This window comes from Equus quagga, chromosome 19, assembly GCF_021613505.1.
Source record: "Equus quagga isolate Etosha38 chromosome 19, UCLA_HA_Equagga_1.0, whole genome shotgun sequence".
In the NCBI taxonomy this organism is placed as follows: domain Eukaryota; kingdom Metazoa; phylum Chordata; class Mammalia; order Perissodactyla; family Equidae; genus Equus; species Equus quagga.
Genome location: NC_060285.1, coordinates 9,788,733 through 9,809,570, shown reverse-complemented (window position 1 = coordinate 9,809,570; position 20,838 = coordinate 9,788,733). Strand labels below are relative to the sequence as shown.

At 56.6% G+C, this 20,838-nt stretch overlaps 1 protein-coding gene across 1 annotated transcript in view; it reads left to right on the top strand.

The window, feature by feature from the left end:
• The window catches only part of CACNA1I (calcium voltage-gated channel subunit alpha1 I), a 103,573-nt gene that overhangs the window by 38,393 nt on the left and 44,342 nt on the right, over nucleotides 1–20,838 (top strand). Inside the window, exons 5-6 of the mRNA XM_046646699.1 lie at nucleotides 14,101–14,260; nucleotides 19,831–20,146. Coding sequence (XP_046502655.1) covers nucleotides 14,101–14,260; nucleotides 19,831–20,146 — 476 coding nt within the window. The remainder of the gene's footprint in view (nucleotides 1–14,100; nucleotides 14,261–19,830; nucleotides 20,147–20,838) is intronic.

Below are 20,838 nucleotides of genomic sequence, written 5' to 3'. Positions count from 1 at the left end.
GCCCAAGCGTCCTCCTGACTCCTCACACAGTGCTCTTCCCACTGCCCTGTGTTAGGAATGGGGTGGGAGTCCAGGGGAGGATGTGGGGACGGCTTTGCCTGCCTAGGGTTCCAGTCCTCTTGGGCAAGGACCGGAATTTCTATGAGCATCTACCCACCTCCTGTGTGCTGGGCACTTGACATACTGATGGCTGATTTCATCCTCTCAACAAGCTGTGTGAGGCTCAGAGAGGTTAAGTAGCTTGCACAAGGTCACACGGCAATTCAGTGGCAGGGCAGGGATCTGAGGGGAGTTCTGTCTCTCCTAAGCTCAGCTCTTTCCCTGGCTCTGACTGAGTCCTTGTTGCTTTTCCCTGCCTGAACCTCAGTTTCCCCATCTGCCAAAGAGGGGAGATCTCCTGGTACCTCTTCCTCCTCCATGGTCCGTGCTGTCTCCACTCCCTTAATTCCCAGCTCTGGGGCCTTGGGGGCCCTGTCACCTGCCCCATCCAGCCAGCCTCTCTGCAGCCCGGTTGCTATGAGTGACCTGTGGGGCCAGCCTGACTCTGTGCTCGCTCGCAGGGTGTCGGTCAGCCTGGGCAGGCCTGGTGGGGTCGTGGAGGCCACACTCTGGGATATCTGTGGAGCAAGTGAGCAGGAGGGTGGCCAGCACTGGCTGAGCCTGGAGGTGGCCTGATTCCTACTTCATTCCCGGAGGGGCAGGCTGGCTCAGGTTGGGCAAGGTGTGGAGGGGTGCTGGGGGTCCTGGGTTCCAGGTCACACGTACAGGGTCACCTCCCCACACATGAACGTTGACGTGATGGGAAACTCAGGGGGCCCTGAGCTGCTGTCAGGGTCCTGAGGGAGGGGGCTGGAGGTGGGGAGTGGTGAGGACCTAAACTGTGGGGAAGGGGGAGGAGCAGCTCAGCTGTACCCCCCCACACACCCACCCCCCACTGCCCCGGGGAGACTCCCTTGAGAGAAAGGAAGGGACATCCTAGGTGCCAGCTTCTCCCTATTCTTCCCACCCCCCACCCATCCTGGAAGACCCCTTTAACATCACCTAGTTCAAAACCATCTCTACCCTGTTTAGCAAATGAGGACAATGAGGCTCAGAGAGGGCCACGACTAGCCCAAGGTCACACAGCAGGTCAATGGCAGGACTAAACCGGAGCCTGAGTTTCTAACCAGCACGTGTTCCCCAGCAGTGTGTGTTCTTCTCCCCTATGCCCCGACCCTTCCCTGGGAACCTGGCCACACGGTGGGCTGCATTCACTCAGCACCCAGGACTGTGCCTGGTATGTTGAAGGTGCTTGATAAACGTGTTAAGTGGATACACTGGGCAAGTGTATAGAGCGGCTGTCCTGTGCCAGGGCCACAGGGCTGTGGGTACTCAGACAGAGAGGTGCCCAGGCAGAGGGGGGTGCGTGGGGCTGGGGGAGGGCCTGGTGGTGGGAGGCGATGTCTGAGTCGAGACCCAGCAGGGCATGGCATTAACCAGATGAGGGAATATGTTGGAAACGCCTGGCAGGAGCGAGGAGACGGTGGGGCAATCTGGACAGGACTGCTGTGGTGGCGTCAGCGAGTGATGGCCAGCTGGGCAGGCCGATGAGGGGCAGATGGACAGAATGCCCAGTCCCTGCCTAGAGGGTCACAGAGGAAGCACCCTCACGGGGAGGGGCACAGGCGGGGCCACCTCTCCCTGGGCCCACTCTCGCTGCTCCCCGGTTCTGTCCCAGGGGAAGGCAAGGGCTGCCCTCAGGAGGCAGCCACCGTGTGGCTACTGTCATATCCCTGGCCGTGGAGCCCACAGGCCGGGTCCCCTTTCTAGGGGCATGTGTGTGCGTGCCCGGGTCCCCCCTGGGCATTCGTACTCGATCCTGCTTTCTGAACCTCCATAAGGTCTTGGGATCTGATGAGTGTGGGAACAGCCATGTGACGGGATATTTGAGAAGGTTTAGAAAGGAAGGGGGACAGGGCAGCCACACAGAATGTGGCCTCTCTCGGGGTGGGGGTGGGGGTTCTGTAAATCCGTGTGTTGGTACCTATGGGTTCGAGGGTCTCTGTGCCCTCAGGAGAACATGTGCATGTACATGTGTGTGCACGCGTGGGGTGTGTGTGCACGTGTGAGGGTGTGCGTGCACTTGTGGGCTGTGCATGTGGGGTGTGTGTACGCATGGGGTGTTTGCACGCATGGGGGTGTGTGTACGTGTGGGGTGTTTGCACGCATGGGGGTGTGTGTGCACATGTGGGGTGTTTGCACGCATGGGGGTGTGTGTGCACGTGTGGGGTGTTTGCACGCATGGGGGTGTGTGTGCACGTGTGGGGTGTTTGCACGCATGGGGGTGTGTGTGCACATGTGGGGTGTTTGCACGCATGGGGGCGTGTGTGTACGTGTGGGGTGTTTGCACGCATGGGGGTGTGTGTACATGTGGGGTGTTTGCACGCATGGGGGTGTGTGTGCACGTGTGGGGTGTTTGCACGCATGGGGGTGTGTGTGCACGCGTGAAGGGTATGTGCCCGTGTCCCCCACCCCCTCTCTCCTGGACCCGCTGCGCTGCGCGAGGAGCTCAGTAGGCAGCTGCTGGCTCGGGAGGGCCCCGCGCAGCCCTGGGCGCCTGGCCGCCCTCTGGAGAGGGCCAGGGATGCGCCTGTGCTCGTGGAGGCTCCAGTGTGGGAGGCTGGGTGCCCCGAGAGGAGTCGGGGTCTTTCCTTGGGGGGCCTCCTTCCTGCCAATGGGCGCTGGCAGGAGGCCTGGGCTTGGGTTCGGGAGTGCCCATTTCCCGATTCCCGCTCAGCGCTCTGGGCCTGGGCCAGAGGAGCTGTCCCCTTGGGCCTTGGGATCCGAAATATAACCAGTGCCCCGGTCCTCCAACTCAGAAACCGCCCAGTGGCCCCTGGAAAGGGACCTGGAGACACATTCATTTTCACGAGCAACTCAGTTAACAGGAGCCTCACCTGCTGGAGCAGGTCCGTGGGTCCAGCGGCTCATTTCCAGGAGGGACAGCCCTGTTCCCAGGGGCCACAGCCTCTACCGGGAGTCACCAGGGAAGAAGGGGCATGGAGGGGAGCACAGGCTCTCGGAAGTGCCTCCTAGAGAGGTTTGCTTAGTTGCCTCCTTTTTTGGTAGATGTTTCCCTGAAAGAGGCCAAATCCTCCCATTTATCTTTCCAGCGTTTTCTGGCCTGGGACTCATTCAACAATAGCCTGCAACTTTCAATGTGACCACTAGGCGGCAGGCTAGAGAGCTGGGAACAGGCAAAGTCAAATCCTGGTTATTAATTGCAAAGCTGGGGAGAGCCGGGTGGCTGCCTACGGTTTAAAAAGCACAGGATCAGCTGCGTCGCCTCCACCCTACCAACCAGGACGACTCAGTTGGGTTGTGCAAGTTCATGGAATGCAAGTTCTGGCTGTCAGCTCTGTGAGGAGCCTGCTGTGCGACCTGGGAAGTCCCTCGGTGTCTCTGGGCCTCAGTTTCCCTACTTGCACAAAGCAGCAGGAGGGACTGGATTAGATGGTTCTTGACTTTGTCCACATGGATGGGGCACCTGGGAGTCATAGTGCTCTTACAGAATCCCATAATATGTATCCCTCCACCTCTGAGGTATCAGGGGAGGGGACCGCGTGGAGGGGAAAGGTGGGGAGGGAGGGAGGAAACACCAGACTGCGAGTCAGGAGGGTGGGTTCTGCTTCCTTGCTGTGTGAGCTTTCATAAGTCACTATCCCTTTCTGGGCCTTGGCAAGAAGAGGCTGGATGATCTCTAAAAGGGCCCTATCCTGGCACCAGCCAACTCCAAGCCTCACTCGGCCTACACACCCCCTGAAGCCGCTCCAGTGCCTCCCTAAGCCCATTGGCCAAGCCATTTAAATATGAAAAGTGCTTTTTTCCCCCAATAAGAAACTAGGGCAGTCACCGCTAAAGCTTGAACTGGCTGAGGCTGAGCTGCGGGCCCACACCTGCCCCGGCCACACATCCCATGGCCCAGGCTGTGGAGGGGGTGGGAGGGAGATCCAGGGAGCTCAGGGGCAGCTGCTGGGGATGCTGAGCCTGGCCCAGCACCCCGTCCAGCTCACAATCCCTGGGTTAGCCAGAGCCCACCTCCGTGCAGGGCCTTGGGGCGGAGGCAGCGCACGTGCTCCTAGGCAGGGCTGTGCCCGGGAGGCCAAGCTGGCAGGGCTGTGGGAGGCCGCGGTCAGGCCCCAGCTGCAGGCCCAGCAACTGGAGGCTTGTTCCGTACCGATGGGCACTGGTTCTAGTCCCAGGGCCTCTACCAGCCCGTCATGGGACCCAGGCAGGCCACGCTCCTCCCTGGGCCTTCATTTCTCCAACAATAAGATGGCATTAATAATACCAATTTCCATACGGTTTCCTAAGGATGCAGTGCCACAATGTGTGTGAAGAGCTTAGCCGGGAGCCCCGTGTGCAGTGACTGGTCCACAGGGGCTGTTGTTGTGAAGGAGGGTGGGGATGGATGGTGGGGCGTCAGGACTTCTTCGCAGAGGCTGCTTTGGGGAGACCACGCTTCCCACATGCACAGAGGGTGGGGAGGGCGTTCGGCGCAGACGGCCCTGCACGTGCAGCGGTGGGGAGGAGCAGCCATCCTGGGAGCAGTGTGGTGGGCAGAGGACTGTGTGTAGGGGGGTGGACGGGAGGGGGTTTCCACAGCTTCTGGGGACTTGTAATGATAAATGGCTGAAATGTATCAGGAGCTGAGGACGAGCTGTCACGGTGCTTTACGTGGGCTGTGTCATCCCATCTTCCTAACAGCCCTGGGATGTTGGTACCATTGTGATGCCCACTTTACAGATGGGGAAACTGAGGCAGGGAGAGGTTGATAACCTGCCCAAGGCCACACAGCTGGCTGAGGGCAGAGCTGGGAACCTGGACTTTCACTACGCCAGAGCTTTTTGCTCCTTTTCATGACCTCTTCCTTTCCTTTTAGTGTGTAGGGACCCCTCACCCGCCCTGCCTGCAGGAGAGGCCCCTGTCCACATCCAAGGTCCAAGCAGAAAGGCCCCACGGGCTGAAGGGGTGCCCTCAAAGCCCCTTCTCCTCCCACCCAACAGCCTTTTCAGCTTGGTGTGCTCCAGACCTCTGAACGCCTTCACTGTCGGGGCACGCAGTTCTCATGGTGCTGGACCCTGTGCAGCCTGACAGGGAGGAGTCAGGGCAGGAGGCAGGATGTTGCAGTGGTTAGCGTAGAGCATGGCCTCTGAGCCGTCCTGCCAGAGTTCACAGCTTGGTTCTGTGTTAATTAGCTGCAGGACCTGGGGGAAGATGCTTCTCTTGCTTCGGTCCCTTGTGTGCACCATGGAGATGGCACACATGGGTTAGTCGGCAGCACCAGGTGTGGGACAGGTGCCAGCAAGCTGCCCCATCCCCGCTTTCCCCAGAGAGGGAGGGTCCCGGTGTCAGGATTCCGGACGGCAGCCTCCAGCGTGGTTGGACCTCTGTTTCCGCCGGGCATCTTGGCCAGTGGCTCCACCTCTCGGGCCTCAGTTTCCCCATCTATAAAGTGGGGTCCCAGCCCTCCTTTGCTAGACTGTGGGGCAGTGAAATGTCCACCTGACACCTGCTCCTGGGAGGTGCCCAGTGGAGGTGCTGATGTCACGTTGATTGCGTGGGAATCTCATGCTCTTGGGATCTTGGAATTGGCTTTGCTGAGAGTCACGGAGAATCTTAGAACCATCAGGACTCAGAACCCCAGCTCCCGGTTTCAAAGGTGCTCAGGGCCTTGGTTTCAGAATGAGAAATCTTAGAACGATCTGGTCTTGGAGACACGGCATCCGCTTCTTGCACCCCAGGCCTCTCTGGCCCTTTCTGCCCAGGTCCGCGCCCAGCCGGGTCGTGGTCAGGCCTTCCGTGCTGAGGACGGACGAGGGAGGCCCCAGGATTCCTTCTTGGAAGGACCTCAGGGGCACGTGTTGGCTGTGGGGGTTGGCAGACTCACCCTGAACAGGGCTTGCGTGAAATCTCAGGGTTTTCACTTAGAGTGGGGGTTTTCCTGGGGCTTGGGATGCAACTGGAAGAGGCTGTGACCCCAGGCCACACTTTAGACTTCAGGCTGTCTGTCCTTGTCACCCACAAGGGGCCCCCAAGCTGCCCTGGAGAGAAAGGCCTGGCAGCCCCCATGAGGAAGGGCAGGGAGGAGGGCCTGGGGAGAGAGGAGGAGGGTGGAGTGGAGGCCCGATTTCCCCAGGCTGCTGCCCTTTCGGAAGAGATGGGAGTGGGATGGGAGAACATCTGGCCGAACATCTGGTGAGAACCTGACTTGGGGACAGGAAACAGCAGCCAGGAATGTGGATGGGGAAGTGCTCAGGGGGTGGGGCAGAATGAAGGCAGCCCCTTCACCCCCCCAACCGGGGTCAAGTTCTACTCTGCAAATTAGGAAGGAGCGATTCCTGGACCGGACACCAGATCAAGGGAGTAGGCCACTCTGCATTCATTCATTCATTCATGTATCCAATGAAACATCCACTGAGAGGCCGCTGGGCCAGAGCTTGGGTCAGATGCGGGGTCACGGAGAAGATTCAGACACAGCCGCTTCTCTGCAGGCAGACACTGGAGCCAGGAGCTATGGGCCAGGGGGACACGTGCTCTGATGGAGTCAGTGGGGCCGAGGGGATGCCCTTCAGAGAGGAGGGGACAGGATGTTTGAAGAATGAGTAGGAGTTCTTTGGGCCACAGCGGTTGCAGGGACCTTTGCTGAGACAGGGGCCAGGCCCACCCTCTGGGGCACAGGCACCGACAGCTGTGGGGAGGAACCCAAGGCCTCTCCTGGCCTGGAGGGTGCAGGGGCACAAACTCTTGGGCTGGGGTTTGTTTCCTATGTCAGGAGTGGGCACTGAAGCCCCTCAGCAGCCCACAGACCCCTCCCCGGCTGGGCCAGGGCCAGCAGCTGTGTCCTCGGCAGCCCGGCCATATGCTGCCTGGCCCGGCCGCCCAGCGCCTGCTGGGCCCCTCATTAGTTGGTGCTGGCAGTGGCAGGAGCAGCAGACGGCCTCTCCTGGTTGCTCAGCGCCCTCCGCTGACCTGGCCAGACCAGAGAGAGAGAGGTGAGCCCCGTGGCCAGCCACAACCTCAGCCCCCTTTGCCCTCGGCCCGGCTCTCCCTGTTCTGGTTGCAGGCTGTGCCTGGGGCAGAGGCTGGCATGAGTCGGGCTGTTTCTACTTGAGCTGGCCTGGCCGTGTGGCTGCACTAATCCAGGCCGACAGCTCCTGTCTGCAGGGAGCGGGACCTCCTGGGGAGACGCCTGTCAGGAAGTGCACCCCATCTCCTCCCAGGTCCCCTACTGCCACCAAGGGCCCACTGCCAGAATGCTGTCTAGCTCCCCTCAGAACAGAGGATCTGGTCCGGGTGACCCCAGTGAAAAGTGCTGAAGAGGTCGTGGGGCTCCATCAGTTTGCCCACTGTCCTCTGACTTTAAATGCCACCTAGAGACTGCCTCTGCCCTGAGGCCACATGATAGTTCAGGTCACATTCCTCTCTCCTAAACCCAGACCCCGAGTTCTCAGGAAACGACTTCACACGCATGTACACCAGGCACCCCAAACACCACACGATCAAACGGAGCCCCGTCTCTGTTGATGGCGTCTCCACGACCAGGCCTCCGGCCCCGAATCCCGGAGAGGCCTGGCTCCTCTCTTCCTCCCACACCCCACATTCCATCTGTGGGCTCTACCTTCCAAGCATCTCCGGAATCCAGCCGCGTCCCCCACCTCCACGACCGTCATCATCTGGACCTGGCCAGATGTGCATTATCGTGATGGCCGGTGAGCGATGGCCGGCTGGGCGGGCTGGAGAGGGGCAGAAGGACGGAAGGCCCAGTCCCCGCCTGGAGGGTCAGAGGAAGCCCCGCATCTGGCCTGGGCAACCTCAACAGGGAGGGCACAGGTGGGGCCACATCTCCCCTGGGCCCCGCTCTCGGCGCTGCCCACTTCTGTCCCAGGGGAAGGCAGGGGCTGCCCTCAGGAGGCAGCCACCATGTGGCCACTGTCACGCTCCTGGCCATGGAGCCTGTAGGCCAGGTCCCCTTTCCAGAGGTGCATGTGCACGTCCCACCGGGCCTTTGTACACCATGGCGCAGGCTGGGTCTCCCATGGGGTCTCCTCTTGTGCCCTGGCCCACCGCAGTCCCTCCCCTCCAGCGCCGGGGCCATCCCCTCAAGCCTTCCTCAGACCACGCTCCTTCTGCCTGTGACACTTGGTGCAGTAGAACCCAGACTCCCCACCCTGACCTGACCCCTCGCTCGCTCCCCTCCAGCCACGCCGGCCTCCTGCCTGTTCCTGCCTGTGCCCAGCTCGCCCCCACCTCAGTCGTGCCCTGCTCTTCCCTCTGCCTGGGGAGCTCGTCCCCGGAGGTGCACCCAGCTGGCTCCCTCACCCCCTCTGAGTCTCTGCTCTATGTCGTCTTGCCAGGGAGCCTTTCCCAGCCCCCATTTTGTACCCACCTGACCCCGGCCCAGCCTGGTGCCCTGCCCGCCCCCCTCCCGCCCCGTTCTACTTTTTGTTTTCAAGCACTTACCCAACAAACGGGGAAATGTGCTTATTTATTACGTTTGCTGTTCTCTGTCTGTTTCTCCCTACCCCGACCTAGGAGGTCACTTTTTTTCAACCGAGCTATATCCCCAGAGCCTAGAATGGTGCCCCGCACATAGACGGTCTCACTACGTATTTGTCAAGTGGATCCATCCAGCCATCCAGCCATCACTCTTTCACTCGTTCAAGCTGCTGACCTCTGAGGGGCCGCTCGGGGCCAGGCCCTGGGCTGCGTTGCAGGACGCAGAGCACCCCGCCTGGGCCTTGCCCTCGGGCCACTCCCGGTTCCCGGGGGCAGAGCCATGAACTGATGAAGGCCGACTGGGTAATGAGTCCCGTGACAGAGGGAGGATGGGCTGTGGCAGCTCACTGCAGGGGCATCAGCCCTGTTCGGCCCAAAAGAGTGACCGCTCAGCTGAGAGCTAAAAAAAGAGGAGCGATGGCCTTCTGAGCGTGTGTGAGGGCTGGGAGGTGACCCAGAGGCTGGGCTTTCCAGGAACTGGGAGTGGGTGGATCTGGCTGGGTCACAAAAGTGTGGACCTCTCCTGCCTTGGGAAGTGGACCCGGCATTGCCCCGGTGGCACAGGAGCAAGGACAGGAATCCCATGGCACAGGGCGGGGGAGGGCACTGTCAGGGGGGCAGAGTGGGTGCAAGGGTGGGGAGAGGGGATGCTGTGGGCATCTGCCAGTCTGGCTGGAGCAGCAGGTTCAGGCATGCATGGCAGACAGAGGGAGGTGAGGCTGGGGAGATAGGCTGGGGCCAGACTGTGGGGGCGTGTCAGTGGGGGTGGGGGAGATAGGGATGTGCACGTGCCCTGTGCCAGTGGATGGGTTGCTAGGGGCTTCTGACTTCGGGGGCTGCCCCTCTGCAGTGTCCTGGGTCTGTGGTATTCCTGAGAGGCTGGCTGGCCAGGAACCACTGTCCTCTTCTGTAAATGAGGCCACTGGGGTCCAGAGAGGGCAAGCTCTGCCTCCAGGCTGCCCAGCCAGGACTGGGACCCAGATTCCCTATCCAGGGTTGGTGCTCTGGGTGCTCACCAGGGTAGGGGCTGCGTTGGCGTCCTGGGGTCCTCTCCCTTCTGGGCTGGGAAAGCAGGGCTCTCAGCCATGCTCATGGGTCGCCTGCAGCCTGTCCCCATCAAGCCTGCCTGGCCCATCCCAGGCCGAAGGCCAGGAAAGTCACACCAAGAGAGGAGAACTAGGCAAGCTCGTCCTGAGAGAGGGCGAGGGAGAGCCATGGAGGAATCAGAGGCGGGAGGGCTTCATGACTAACTGGGGGCGAGAATCAGAGAAGACTGCCTGGAGGAGGAGAGTTTGTCTGGGGGAAGGTGTGGAGAGAGGACGAGCAGCAAGGATGGTCGGAGGCAGATGGTGGCAGGTCTTGAAGTCACTCTCTCTCTCTGTCTCTCTCTCTCTGTCTCTGTCTCTCTCTCTGTCTCTGTCTCTCTGTCTCTCTCTCTGTCTCTGTCTCTCTGTCTCTCTCTCTCTGTCTCTGTCTCTCTGTCTACATTTTTCTCTGTCTCTCTCTCTTTTACTTTCTTTCTCTCTCTGTCTTTCGGTTTCTCTCTTGTGCCCTGGGCCAGGGGAACTGAGGGCAGAGTGGAAGCGTCTGACTTGCTTTGGCTAATTTCTTGACCGTGGGCATAACAGGAGGATTAGCTGGGGTCTCGCGGGGTCCTCCCTGGCTCCCTAACCCCACGGCCCCTTTTCCCTGGCACAGAAGCAATGAACTTGTTCTGAGTCCCTAATTAGCTAATTATGCCTCGGCTCTGGGGCCCTGGGACTGCCTGGGCCCGAGGGAGGGCTGAGACGTGAGCTGGGCCCCAGCGGGGGAGGGAGGGAGGCGGGAGAGGAAGAGGGAGCAGCCGGCAGGTTTTCAGGAGCCTTTCAGAATCTCAATATCCTGGCGAACATGGGAATGTAATTAATTGAGCAACAAAGGCTGGGCCCCGGGGAGCAGCCACGGAGCAGCCAGGCTGGGGTTGTGCTGACTGTCTCCTCCAGACCTTTCTGATCCACCCCGTTCTCGCAGCTGCTGCCCAGCCCTCTGTGCTTGCCTCTCGCCCCTGTCCCGGCCTCCAGGATTGCCCAGAGCCCATCAAAGGCTGACCCTCCCTGACCAGTCACCTAGCACAGAGCCCCACACCCTTTAGACGCCACCCCCACCCCCCAGCACAGCCTCGATGCCCTCTCTGCGTGGTCCCACCTGTGTGCCTTTGCCACAAGCTCCTGTCATCCTGCGGGACCCAGCTCAAGTCAGCCCCTCCAGGAATGTGCCGGAAGCTGCCCCCACTCCCCAGGCATGGTCCTTTTTCCTAATGCAGTGGTTGCCTGTCCCCCTCTGCTAGACTGCAAGCTCTGAGGGGTGAAAAATGGTACTTGTTCATCTTTGGATTTCCCACGTGCCCAGCACTGTACCTGGCGCGCAGCAGTATTTTAAGTTTTGATGAATGAATGAACGATGGGGCCCCAGAAAGGTCTGCAGCTGACTTGCTGAACATTCGGATGGCTTCAAGGTTGCTCTATCTTCTTGCGTCCCTCCTCTGCACGCCCCCTGGCTCCCTGCTGGGGAGCTGGCGTGGGGAGGTGGAGTATGGAGCCCTCACTCAGCCTGGCCTCTTGCTCTGAAGTGGAGGCAGCAGCCTGCAAGGAGCCCCACTCCTTCCCTGAGAGGAGGCTGACCTAGTTTTGTGGGGTGGGAGGATGGGGTGGGCATTAATTATTGGTTGGAAATCACTCCACACAGGGCCCGTGATGCAAATCCCAAATAATTACCTTTGTTAATAACCACCTCAGCATGACCTTTGGAATAAATAAAAATCTGGACAGAGCCACTGATCTCCTTGTCACCATCGTTCTATCCTCCCCTCTCCAGTCTTCCACTCTCTCTCCATGACTTATCACATCATTCATTCATGAGCGGTTATTCAACAAATGTTGGCTGAGCCTCTGTTCTGCGCCAGGACCTGCTGGGTTCTGGGAACGCTGATTCAGACAAGCCGTGCCCCCAGGAGCTTACAGCCCAGTGGAAGTGACAGGAGGGGAAGGAGATAAGTATACACTAAGGCTAGAAGAAGACTAGATGTTGATGTGAATGCGGCCTCCAAGGTTGTAGAGTATGCAACCTGCGCAACTGTTTATGCAGCCTATGCTAGGTCAGAGGTGCTGAGATTGCCCAGAGCAGAAGAGAGAGGGAGGAGCTCTACCTGGGATGGAGTGAGAAAGGATATGGGAAGGCTGCACAGAGAAAGTAGAGCTTCGGCTGGACTGTGGTGGCTGAATAAGGGTTTGCCAGGCACAAGAGAGATGGAAGGATGTTCCAGAAAGAGAACAGCATGAGTAAAGGCATGGAGGGGTGAAACCCATGGTATGTTTACAGAACCTCAAGCAGTCTGGTGTTGTTAGGCATAGGGCGCAAATGGTGAGAGAGGGAGAGAGAGATAGAGAAATATGGCTGAAGCTAGATAGGCAGGCAGGGTTGGCCCTCTCTGGATCTTGTGGGGCATGCACCCAAATGACCTACCAGTTCTTGACCCTCTTTGGGGCCACAGACACTTGTGTGGACCTTCTCCCCAGAAAAATTCATGGGCTCATACCTGCATATTTTACAGCAATTTCATAAGGTTTGGGGACCTCCCTCCCTACCGGGGGTACACAAACCCCGGCTTCCGTAGGTGATGGGACCCCAGAGATTTCCACGTGCAATAATGGTGTGCCAAGATTTGTATTCTAGAGAGTGGCGTTGTCAGGAATCCCCCTTTCTGTCCTGGGATCTGTTGTCCCTGGGCTGGCTTCAGCCTCAGGCTGCCCTCCCTGGCGAGATGGCCCCAGCAGCTCCAGACTCACTCCTCCTGGCTCACAGCCTCTGCAGAAAGAGAGCATTTTTTCCCTTTAGTTCCAGCAAAAGTCTCAGGGCTGACTCTCATTGGTCCTGGCTGGGGTCACATGCCCATCCTGGACCAATCGCTGGGGCTAGGGGAACAGAATATGCTGATTGACCAGGCCTCAATCATGTGATCTCCATATCACCCCACTCAAAGGTCGGGACTGGAGTGGGGAGTGGTGCTGTCTTCCTAAGACTGGGAAAGGTGTCTAGGCAAAACCACAGAGGTGAGTGACCCACCTGCCTGGGGCTTGTACTCCTGTGGCTTCTCCAGTGATGGGGGCAGGATCTCCATGTGTGGAGTCAGGAGGGAGCGGGTGACCTACAGACAGTCACTGAAGCCATGATGGTGGGTGACATCCCCCAGACTTGGGAGAGCGGGTCAGTTTCACAGGTGGGGCAGGGGGTGGGGGACTGAGCCTGTGGACAGAGAGAGGGCATGGAGGGTGTGGATGGCCAGCCCAGGGCAGGAGGGCCGAGGGGAAGAATGGGGAGACAGATGTGAAGGATGGAAGTGTGTAGGGTGGGGCTGGAAGCTGAGCCCATTCTCCGTTTTCTCTCTGGGGTGGGAGCCCCAGGGTTTGCTCAGAGTTGGGTGTGGCCCTTGAGCCGGGAAACCATCGCCAGGTGGCTGCTGTCTTCTTGGGTCCTTTGCTGAAGGTCTTCATCCTCCAAGAGGGAAAGGAACTGGCTCAAGGTCCCCCAGGCCGGCAGGGCAGGATTTGAACCCGGATCTCTCTAAATCACAGGCTTTGTCTCCCTACTGCCTGGTTTGAGGATGCCACCCCTCCAGGTTGTGGCTAACCCTTTCTGCGTCCCTTCTGATGCCTGTCTGAGGCCTCCCAAGTCCCCTGGCACCCTCCCTGGGGACTCTTGTTTCCATCCCCTTTGCCTATTTTCTCCTCTTTTCCCTTCTGGTGAAAAGCTGGTTCATTGCAGCTATTTCTCAGGAAGGAAGAAGCCCTGACATGGGGCCAGATCTGCGTCCCTCGCTGGCCATGGCTCTTCTGCAGGTGGCTCTGAGAGCTCTGCGTGGTTTCGTCATGCAGTGGGATGGGTCAGCAGGGTGGTTCTGGGTGGTCCTGGTGTGTCCTGGCGTGCTCAGGGGACCGGTGACTGCCCCGGAGATGAAGGGCATCAGGACACATTCATTAGGCACCTACTGTGCCCATCCTGGGTGGATGCTGGGCATAGTGAGATACGCCAGCCTTGGTCCCAGGCCTGTGGGTACTTGGGGGTTGTGGAAGCGGTTCTAGACTTGGTGTCAGGACACCTGGTTTAAATCCAGACTGTGCTGCTTCCTGGCTGTGTGACCTTGGGCAAGTAGCTTTGGTTCTCTGAACCTCCAGTTGCCTCTTCAATAAAATAAGGATGATATTACCAACCTCACAGAGTCGTCATGAGGACTGAAGGAGATCATGTTGGTGGATTACCCAGAAGAACACTTGGCTCCATAAAGACCTGCTTATTCATCCACAGTCTAGCGGAAGTGTGGTGGGGCCCAGCGCCGTTTCCATGGCCTCTGGGTGGAGGGGCAGATGTCACGGAGAAGGTCTATCTGGTGGCCACTGAGCAGGCTGGGAGCAGTAGGGAGCCCCTGCCTGCTTGCCCCCACCTTTCCCCCCCACCCCCGCTCTGTTTCTCTGACCCCGCTCTCCCTCTGTCCTCTCTGAGAGTCCTTCCGCCCTTCCCCGCTCCCAGGTATGCGGATCCTGGTGAACCTGCTCCTGGACACGCTGCCCATGCTGGGGAACGTCCTCCTCCTCTGCTTCTTTGTCTTCTTCATCTTTGGCATCATCGGCGTGCAGCTCTGGGCCGGCTTACTGCGCAACCGCTGCTTCCTGGAGGAGAACTTCACCATGTGAGTGCAGCCCCGCCAGCCGGGTGGCCGCCGCCCGCTTTCCCTGGGGCAGCAGCGCTGCTGAATACTTTAGGACTGGGTTCAGCACCTGGTCACAGTCCTTATTCCCAGGGGTACAGAGAGATCAAGGGATGGGTGTGCTCCGGGAAGCTGGCAGTGGGTTTACCATGAGTGGCTGGACGGTAAAACGAGCACAAGGGCCTCTGAGCTCTCAACGTTGGTGTCACCAAGCCCCAGTCTGAACTAGGGCCTTAGATGCTAACTGAGCTCCTGGTGACTCTTCGTTAACACGCCAGTCTAACTTACTTGGTAACTTCGAGTCGGGGGCAACAGAGTGGAAGCAGCGAGCTAGAAGGTCAGATGGGAGGGGAAAGGGCAGTGAAGACTCAAGCAGGAGTGATGCCAACAGGGAAAAAGAGGGCAGAAAACCTCAAAAGCAGACCCAGCCTGGCTCTCTAATTACAGCACAGACGCTCCTCTTAGTGACTCTGAGTCATCAAGGACTCGCATTCGGCCCACTTGTGTCTGAAGGCAGGGGGTTGGGCTCCTTCCCAGAGAGATGACTGTCAAAAGGTGTCTGAGCAGAAGTCAAGCTTTGGCTCTTGGAGGAGCTGGGTCGAGTCGTCTGAGAAATTTGACTTCTGTGGAATCTCAGCAGTGGGGGACAGGTGGCGTCCCTGAGTGTGCACACAGACACCTGTGTGTTTGGATGTGAGGGTACTTCCAGTTTAATTTGCATTAGTGCACTGCCACGCCGTGCCAGGTGTGGGGGACAGACACAGGAAAGCGTGCCACTCGTCCTCTCACTGGACAAACGCCCCCAGTGGCGGCTCTTGCCGAGCTGGTGCTCAGGGCTGAGGACGCAGCGGAAGATGGAATTCCTGCACCTGGGGAGCACCCAGGCCGGGAGCTGGTCACAGATGCCTCCACTGAGTGACTTTCATGGACCGAGGGCGACTGCAGGCAGTGTGAGGACACTGGCCAGGGGTGGGCTGACCTTCCTCCCTCACAGCCTCACTGTCAGTTGTGGAGATGAAGCTAACCCAGAGAGCCGGGTGAAGGTTGGGGAGGGGACTGGCTCACGTGCCCATCGCTGTGGGGGCACAGGGAGTACCTGGGAGACCAGAGAAGGGGCACCCTTGTGGGTAAGGACCCTGTCGGGGGAGGGGGCCCTGCTCTTGTGTCAATCATTCAGAAGAGTGGGGCCCTGAGGCAGGGCCTGGGACAGCAGGAGGCGGGGCACTGACTTCTCCTGGTCTGGCCTTCAAGATGGAGATGTGCAGGTCTGAGCTCTCAGCTTTGAGGGTTCAGGACACACCCAGGCCGCTCTGTCCCACACGGATCTTACCCTAGGCCATACCGTGGCTGCCCCCTTCTCATCCCAGCTCAGCCCCAACGTCACCTCCTCCTGGAGGCCTGCCTTCACCACCCCTCTCTCCTAGACACTCTCTTGAATTATCCTGCCTCATTTTCTTCTCGGCGCTATCTCTGTCTGAAATCACCCCCCTTGTGAGTTTATTTACTCGGTTGTTGCATGTCTCTAGGCCAGTTTATTTACGTGGTTGGCGATGATGGAGCACTCCTGCGTGACAGATGTGGAGGTGATGCTTAACTTTTGACCGCATGTGGAGACCAGGAAACTGAGGCTAAGAGAGGAGAATCTTGCTCCAGGGCAATTCTGGCAAAGTCAGAGCTAGAATTAAAACTGCATTCCCTAGCTCCAGAGCCTGCTGCGGCTGCCCCCAGGGAGTATGCTCAGAGCATCCCTTGGGGCGCATAAGCCCCTGGGGACACACAAAGTGATGGGTTTGAGGGTCCTTGATGAGCACAGAATCAGGACAGTTTTGCCTAGCTAGGAGGTGGCAGGCCCAGGCACCTGAGCCCAGGTCTGGTGTCCTCTGCAGAGAGTCTGGTCGCTTCCTCCAGATTCTGTCTAAGCATAAATTACATGCACACGCACAACCGTTTACACCCCAGGCAGGTTTATTTTATTTATTTTATTTTTCTTTTTGCTGAGGAAGATTTGCGCTGAGCTAACATCTGCTGCCAGTCTTCTTCTTTGTGTATGTGAGCCCCCACCACAGCATGGCCACTGACAGACGAGTGGTGTAGGTCCATGCCTGGGAACTGAATCTGGGCCACGGAGGTGGAGCGTGTTGAACTTAACCACTAGGCCACGGGGGCTGACCTCGAGACAGGTTTTGAAAATGCAAATTACTTTGGCAATGTGTCTTGAGCGTGTTTTCACACCACTGTTTCTTATTCCACAGGTGAACCACAGTTCATCTAGCCAGCCCCTGCTGATGGACCTTGCATGGTTTCCAAGGTTTTGCTCTTACATACAGGGCTGCAGGGCACATTGTGTATGTGTGTGATCTTTGTATACACGTGTGATCAATGGCTAGACTCACAATTACTAGTCAAAGTGTATGTACTTTTTTTTAAGATATAAATTACATTCAGTAGCGGGCACAGCTGTTAAGTGCACAGCATAAGGAAGTTTTAACTGGGTGTCCACCGATGTAAGTCTACCCAGAGAAACTTACAGTGCCCAGGAGGGGTCCCTCCTGCCCCTTCCCAGATGCTATCCCCCTCATCCCAAAGTAGCCACTATTCTGACCTCTATCCCCATAGGTCTATTTTGCCTATTTTTGAGGTTTCTTTGAATGGAATCCTATAGGGTGTTACCTTTTGTGTCTGCTTCTTGGGCCGTGTTCGCAGTTCCTTCTTTTTCCTCGCTGTGAGCATTCCATTGAGCAAATACGCACTTCTGATTTTTCTGTTCTTCTGTTGATTTGGCCTGTTTCTGGTTTTTTGGCTCTTATGACTCACGAGGATTCTTGTCCGTCCCTTTGGGTGGATGTAACCATCCCTCCTTCTGGGTGAATACCCCGGAGTGGAACTGCTGGGTTGGGGGTGTGCCTATGTTTAACTTGAGTAGATTTTGCCAAACCGTTTTCCAAAATGGGTGCGTTCGAGGTGGACTAGCAAAGTCTGAGAGTTCCAGTGGCCCCACTTCCCTGGCGACCTTTGGTATTGCTAGTCCTTTCCATTGTAACTGTTCTGGTCAGAGTGTAGTGGTATCTTACTGTGGCTTTGGTTTGTATTTCCCTGATGGCTACTGGTGATAAACACCTTTTCATGTGTTTATCAGCCATTTGTAGGTCCTCTTATAAAGGGTCTGTTATGGTCTTTTACTTTTAAATTGGGTTGTCTTTTTTTTCTTATCGGTTTATAGTAGTTCTTTGTATTCTGGGTTCGAGTCCTTTGGTGGATAGATATTTATGTTCCAGACATTTTATTCCAGTCTGAGTTTTCCATTTTTGCTCTCTTAATGGTGTCATTTGATGCGCAGAAGCTCTTAGTTGTAATGAAGTCCGGATTATCCATCATTTTTCCAGTATTGCTTTTTGTGTCCAGTTTAAGAACTCTTTTCCTAACCCAAGGTCATGACAATATTCTCCAGTGTTTTCTCTTAGAAGATTTTTGGTTCATCTTTCACGTGTGGGTCTACATTCCATCTCCAGTGATTTTGTGTATGGTATGTGGTTGGGGTCAAGGTTCACTTTTTATGTGGCTGTTCAGTTGTCACAGCACCATCGACTGAGAAGTCCCGCCTGTCCCCTGTGAATTTCAGCGGTGCCTTTGTACGTCAGGGGACCGGATGCTTTTGCCTTGGATGTATACTTGTTAATTGTTGACAGGTGTTGCCAAATTGCCCTCTGGAAAGGTTGTACCAATTACACTCCCACCAACAGCATATGAGCGTGTCTGTTTGCACACCCTTTTCCACACTCAGTATTATTAACCCTGAAGTGTTTGCCATGTGGATGGATGTAAAATGATCTCGTTCTTATTTTTGTTTGCATTTTCCTGTTACTAGTGAGGTGAGCGTCTCTTCTGATATATTGGCCATTTTAATTTCTTCTGTGAATTTTCTGTTCTTATCTTTTGTCCTTTTTTTCCTAGTTGGTTCTTTTCCTTACTGAGTTATAGAAGGTTTTATTATGATTTAGACAGTTATCTTTTATCTGCCTGATGTATTGCAAATACTTTATCCTGGGGATGGCAAACTCTGGTCTGTTTTTGTAAATAAAGATTCATGGGAACATCGTCCTGCCCACTTGTTGACCTGTTTCTTTTGACTATTTTCAGGTGACAATGGCGGAGTTGAGTAATTGGCAGAGACCATGTGGTCTGCAAAAAAAATATTTTTCTATCTGGCCCTTTACAGAAAAAGTTTGCCTACATTTTGCTTTACCCCAATTTGTTGCTTGTCTTTTTACTTTGTGTGCTATCTTTTGTCTCACAGAAATTTTACATTTGTACATAGTCAATCTTGTCGACCTTTTCCTTTAAGAATTTGGATTTTGTGTGTCTTATCCAGGAAGGCCTTACCTATCCTGAGTTAACAAAAATATTCCATATTTTCTTATAATATTTTTGTGGTTATGTTTGTTGCATTTATGCTTTTTAATCCACCAGAAGTTTGTTATTTTTAATTTTATAATATATTTTGCTTGACCTAATGTAGCCAAAATATTACTTTCAATGTACAGTTGATATAAGCAATAATGAGAAATTTACATTTTTTTGGTAAAGACTTTTGATACCAAGTCTGCAAGTTTACTTTTGTATATGGTGTGAGGTAGGGATCTATCTTTATTATTTTCCAAATGGATAGCAGTTGTCCCAACACCACTTATTGTCTGGTCCTTCCATTCCCCATGGTTCTGAAAAGGCATCTCTATTATATGCTAATATAATTCTCTTTTATACCTGGGTTTGTGCTCTGTGATGTCCCACGGGTCTTTCTGTTCCTGTTACGATACCACACTGTGTTAATAATGGTAGCTGTAGAATATTTTGCTCTCTTCTAGGGCTGGGTTCCACTCATTGGTCTTCTTTTAAAAAATTGTCTCGACTATCCTCTCATCCAGATCATCCTAGAACCATCTGGCCAGGTTCCATTGTGGGCAGGGCAGGGATTGTCATCTCCCTGTTACAGATGAGGAAATCAAGGTCCAGAGAAGGGGAGTGACCAGCCCCAGATCACAGAGATGGGAAGGGGTGGGGCAGGCAGAGGATCTCACCCTTGTCTGTCGGGTCAGTAAATGCAGCATTTGTGTATCGAGCAGCTGCCCTGCACCAGCAAACAGCGTACAGGGAGTAGAGATGTGGAGACCCAGTTCTTGCCCTGAAAGAGCTCCCACCTCCAGGGGCATTGGTTCCACATGCGCCGGGAGTGGTAATGGGGTGTGTGCAGCGCACAGTCTGGCCACAGGAGCCCAGGACTGGCCCTGCTTGATCCTGGAGAGGCTCCCTCAGGGAAGGCTCCCCAGAGGGGGGTACCCTGGAACTGACCACAGTGGGTCAGTGGGAGTTTTTATGACCATGGCGGAGGTCGGGAAAGGTGTCCCAGGCAGGGGAAACAGCATGTGCAAAGGTCCGGAGGCAGTGACAGGGCCTCTTGGGCCAACTCATCATGCTGCATTGGCTTCTCCCCTCCCTGCTCCTCCTGGCGGTGACTGTCCCTTTCTCCTCCTTTGCACACCATCACCCGTGGACAGACAAGGGGATGTGGCCCTGCCCCCCTACTACCAGCCAGAGGAGGATGATGAGATGCCCTTCATCTGCTCGCTGTCTGGGGACAATGGCATCATGGGCTGCCACGAGATTCCCCCGCTCAAGGAGCAGGGCCGCGAGTGCTGCCTGTCCAAGGACGACGTCTACGACTTTGGGGCGGGGCGGCAGGACCTCAATGCCAGCGGGCTCTGCGTCAACTGGAACCGCTACTACAACGTGTGCCGCACGGGCAGCGCCAACCCCCACAAGGGCGCCATCAACTTTGACAACATCGGCTATGCCTGGATCGTCATCTTCCAGGTGAGGCCCCGCAGGCTGGCCCCGGCCCCTGCAGGCGCAGGGAGGGTGGGCATGGGGTAAGGTGGAAGCGTGAGGGCGGAGCAAGCCGCTTCCCCTGGCAGGCGGCGCCCTGTGCTGGGTGTTTATCGCCTGTCCTCTCATTGGAATCTGCTCACATGCTGGCCCGTAGGCGTGACCATGCTTGTGTTACAGACGGAGCAACTGAGGGTCAAAAAAAGGAAATGAGGACCATGTGACCATGAAATGGCAGATCAGGATTCTCACCCAGTCTGGGTGACCCCCAAACCTGTGCCCTCTGTGGAGTCCCTGGTTCCCTGGGGCAGATGGGTCCCCACAGGGAGGTCTGTTCCTAGAGAGGAGAGGTGGGACTCAAGCCCTGGGAGGGGGCTGAGCAGGCAAGGCAGGGCCCCAGAGCAGGGACATGAGGGGAAGGGCACGGAAGCCACGGGGGTGTGCAGGGAGCACCAAGGAGCTGATGACTGGAGTGGAGGACAGGGTCTCTCAGATGCTTTTTTTTTGAGAGTAAAACTCAGTAAGAAATACCTTTTACCTGGGGGCCCAGCGCATAGGTGTCCACACATCCCTAGAGCCGCGAGGACCACCCTGGGCAGAGCACTGGATTGCATTGTGTGGCCCCACTGCACTGCGGGGCACGGGGTGGGGTATGTTTAGGGAACCTGGCCTGTGGGGCC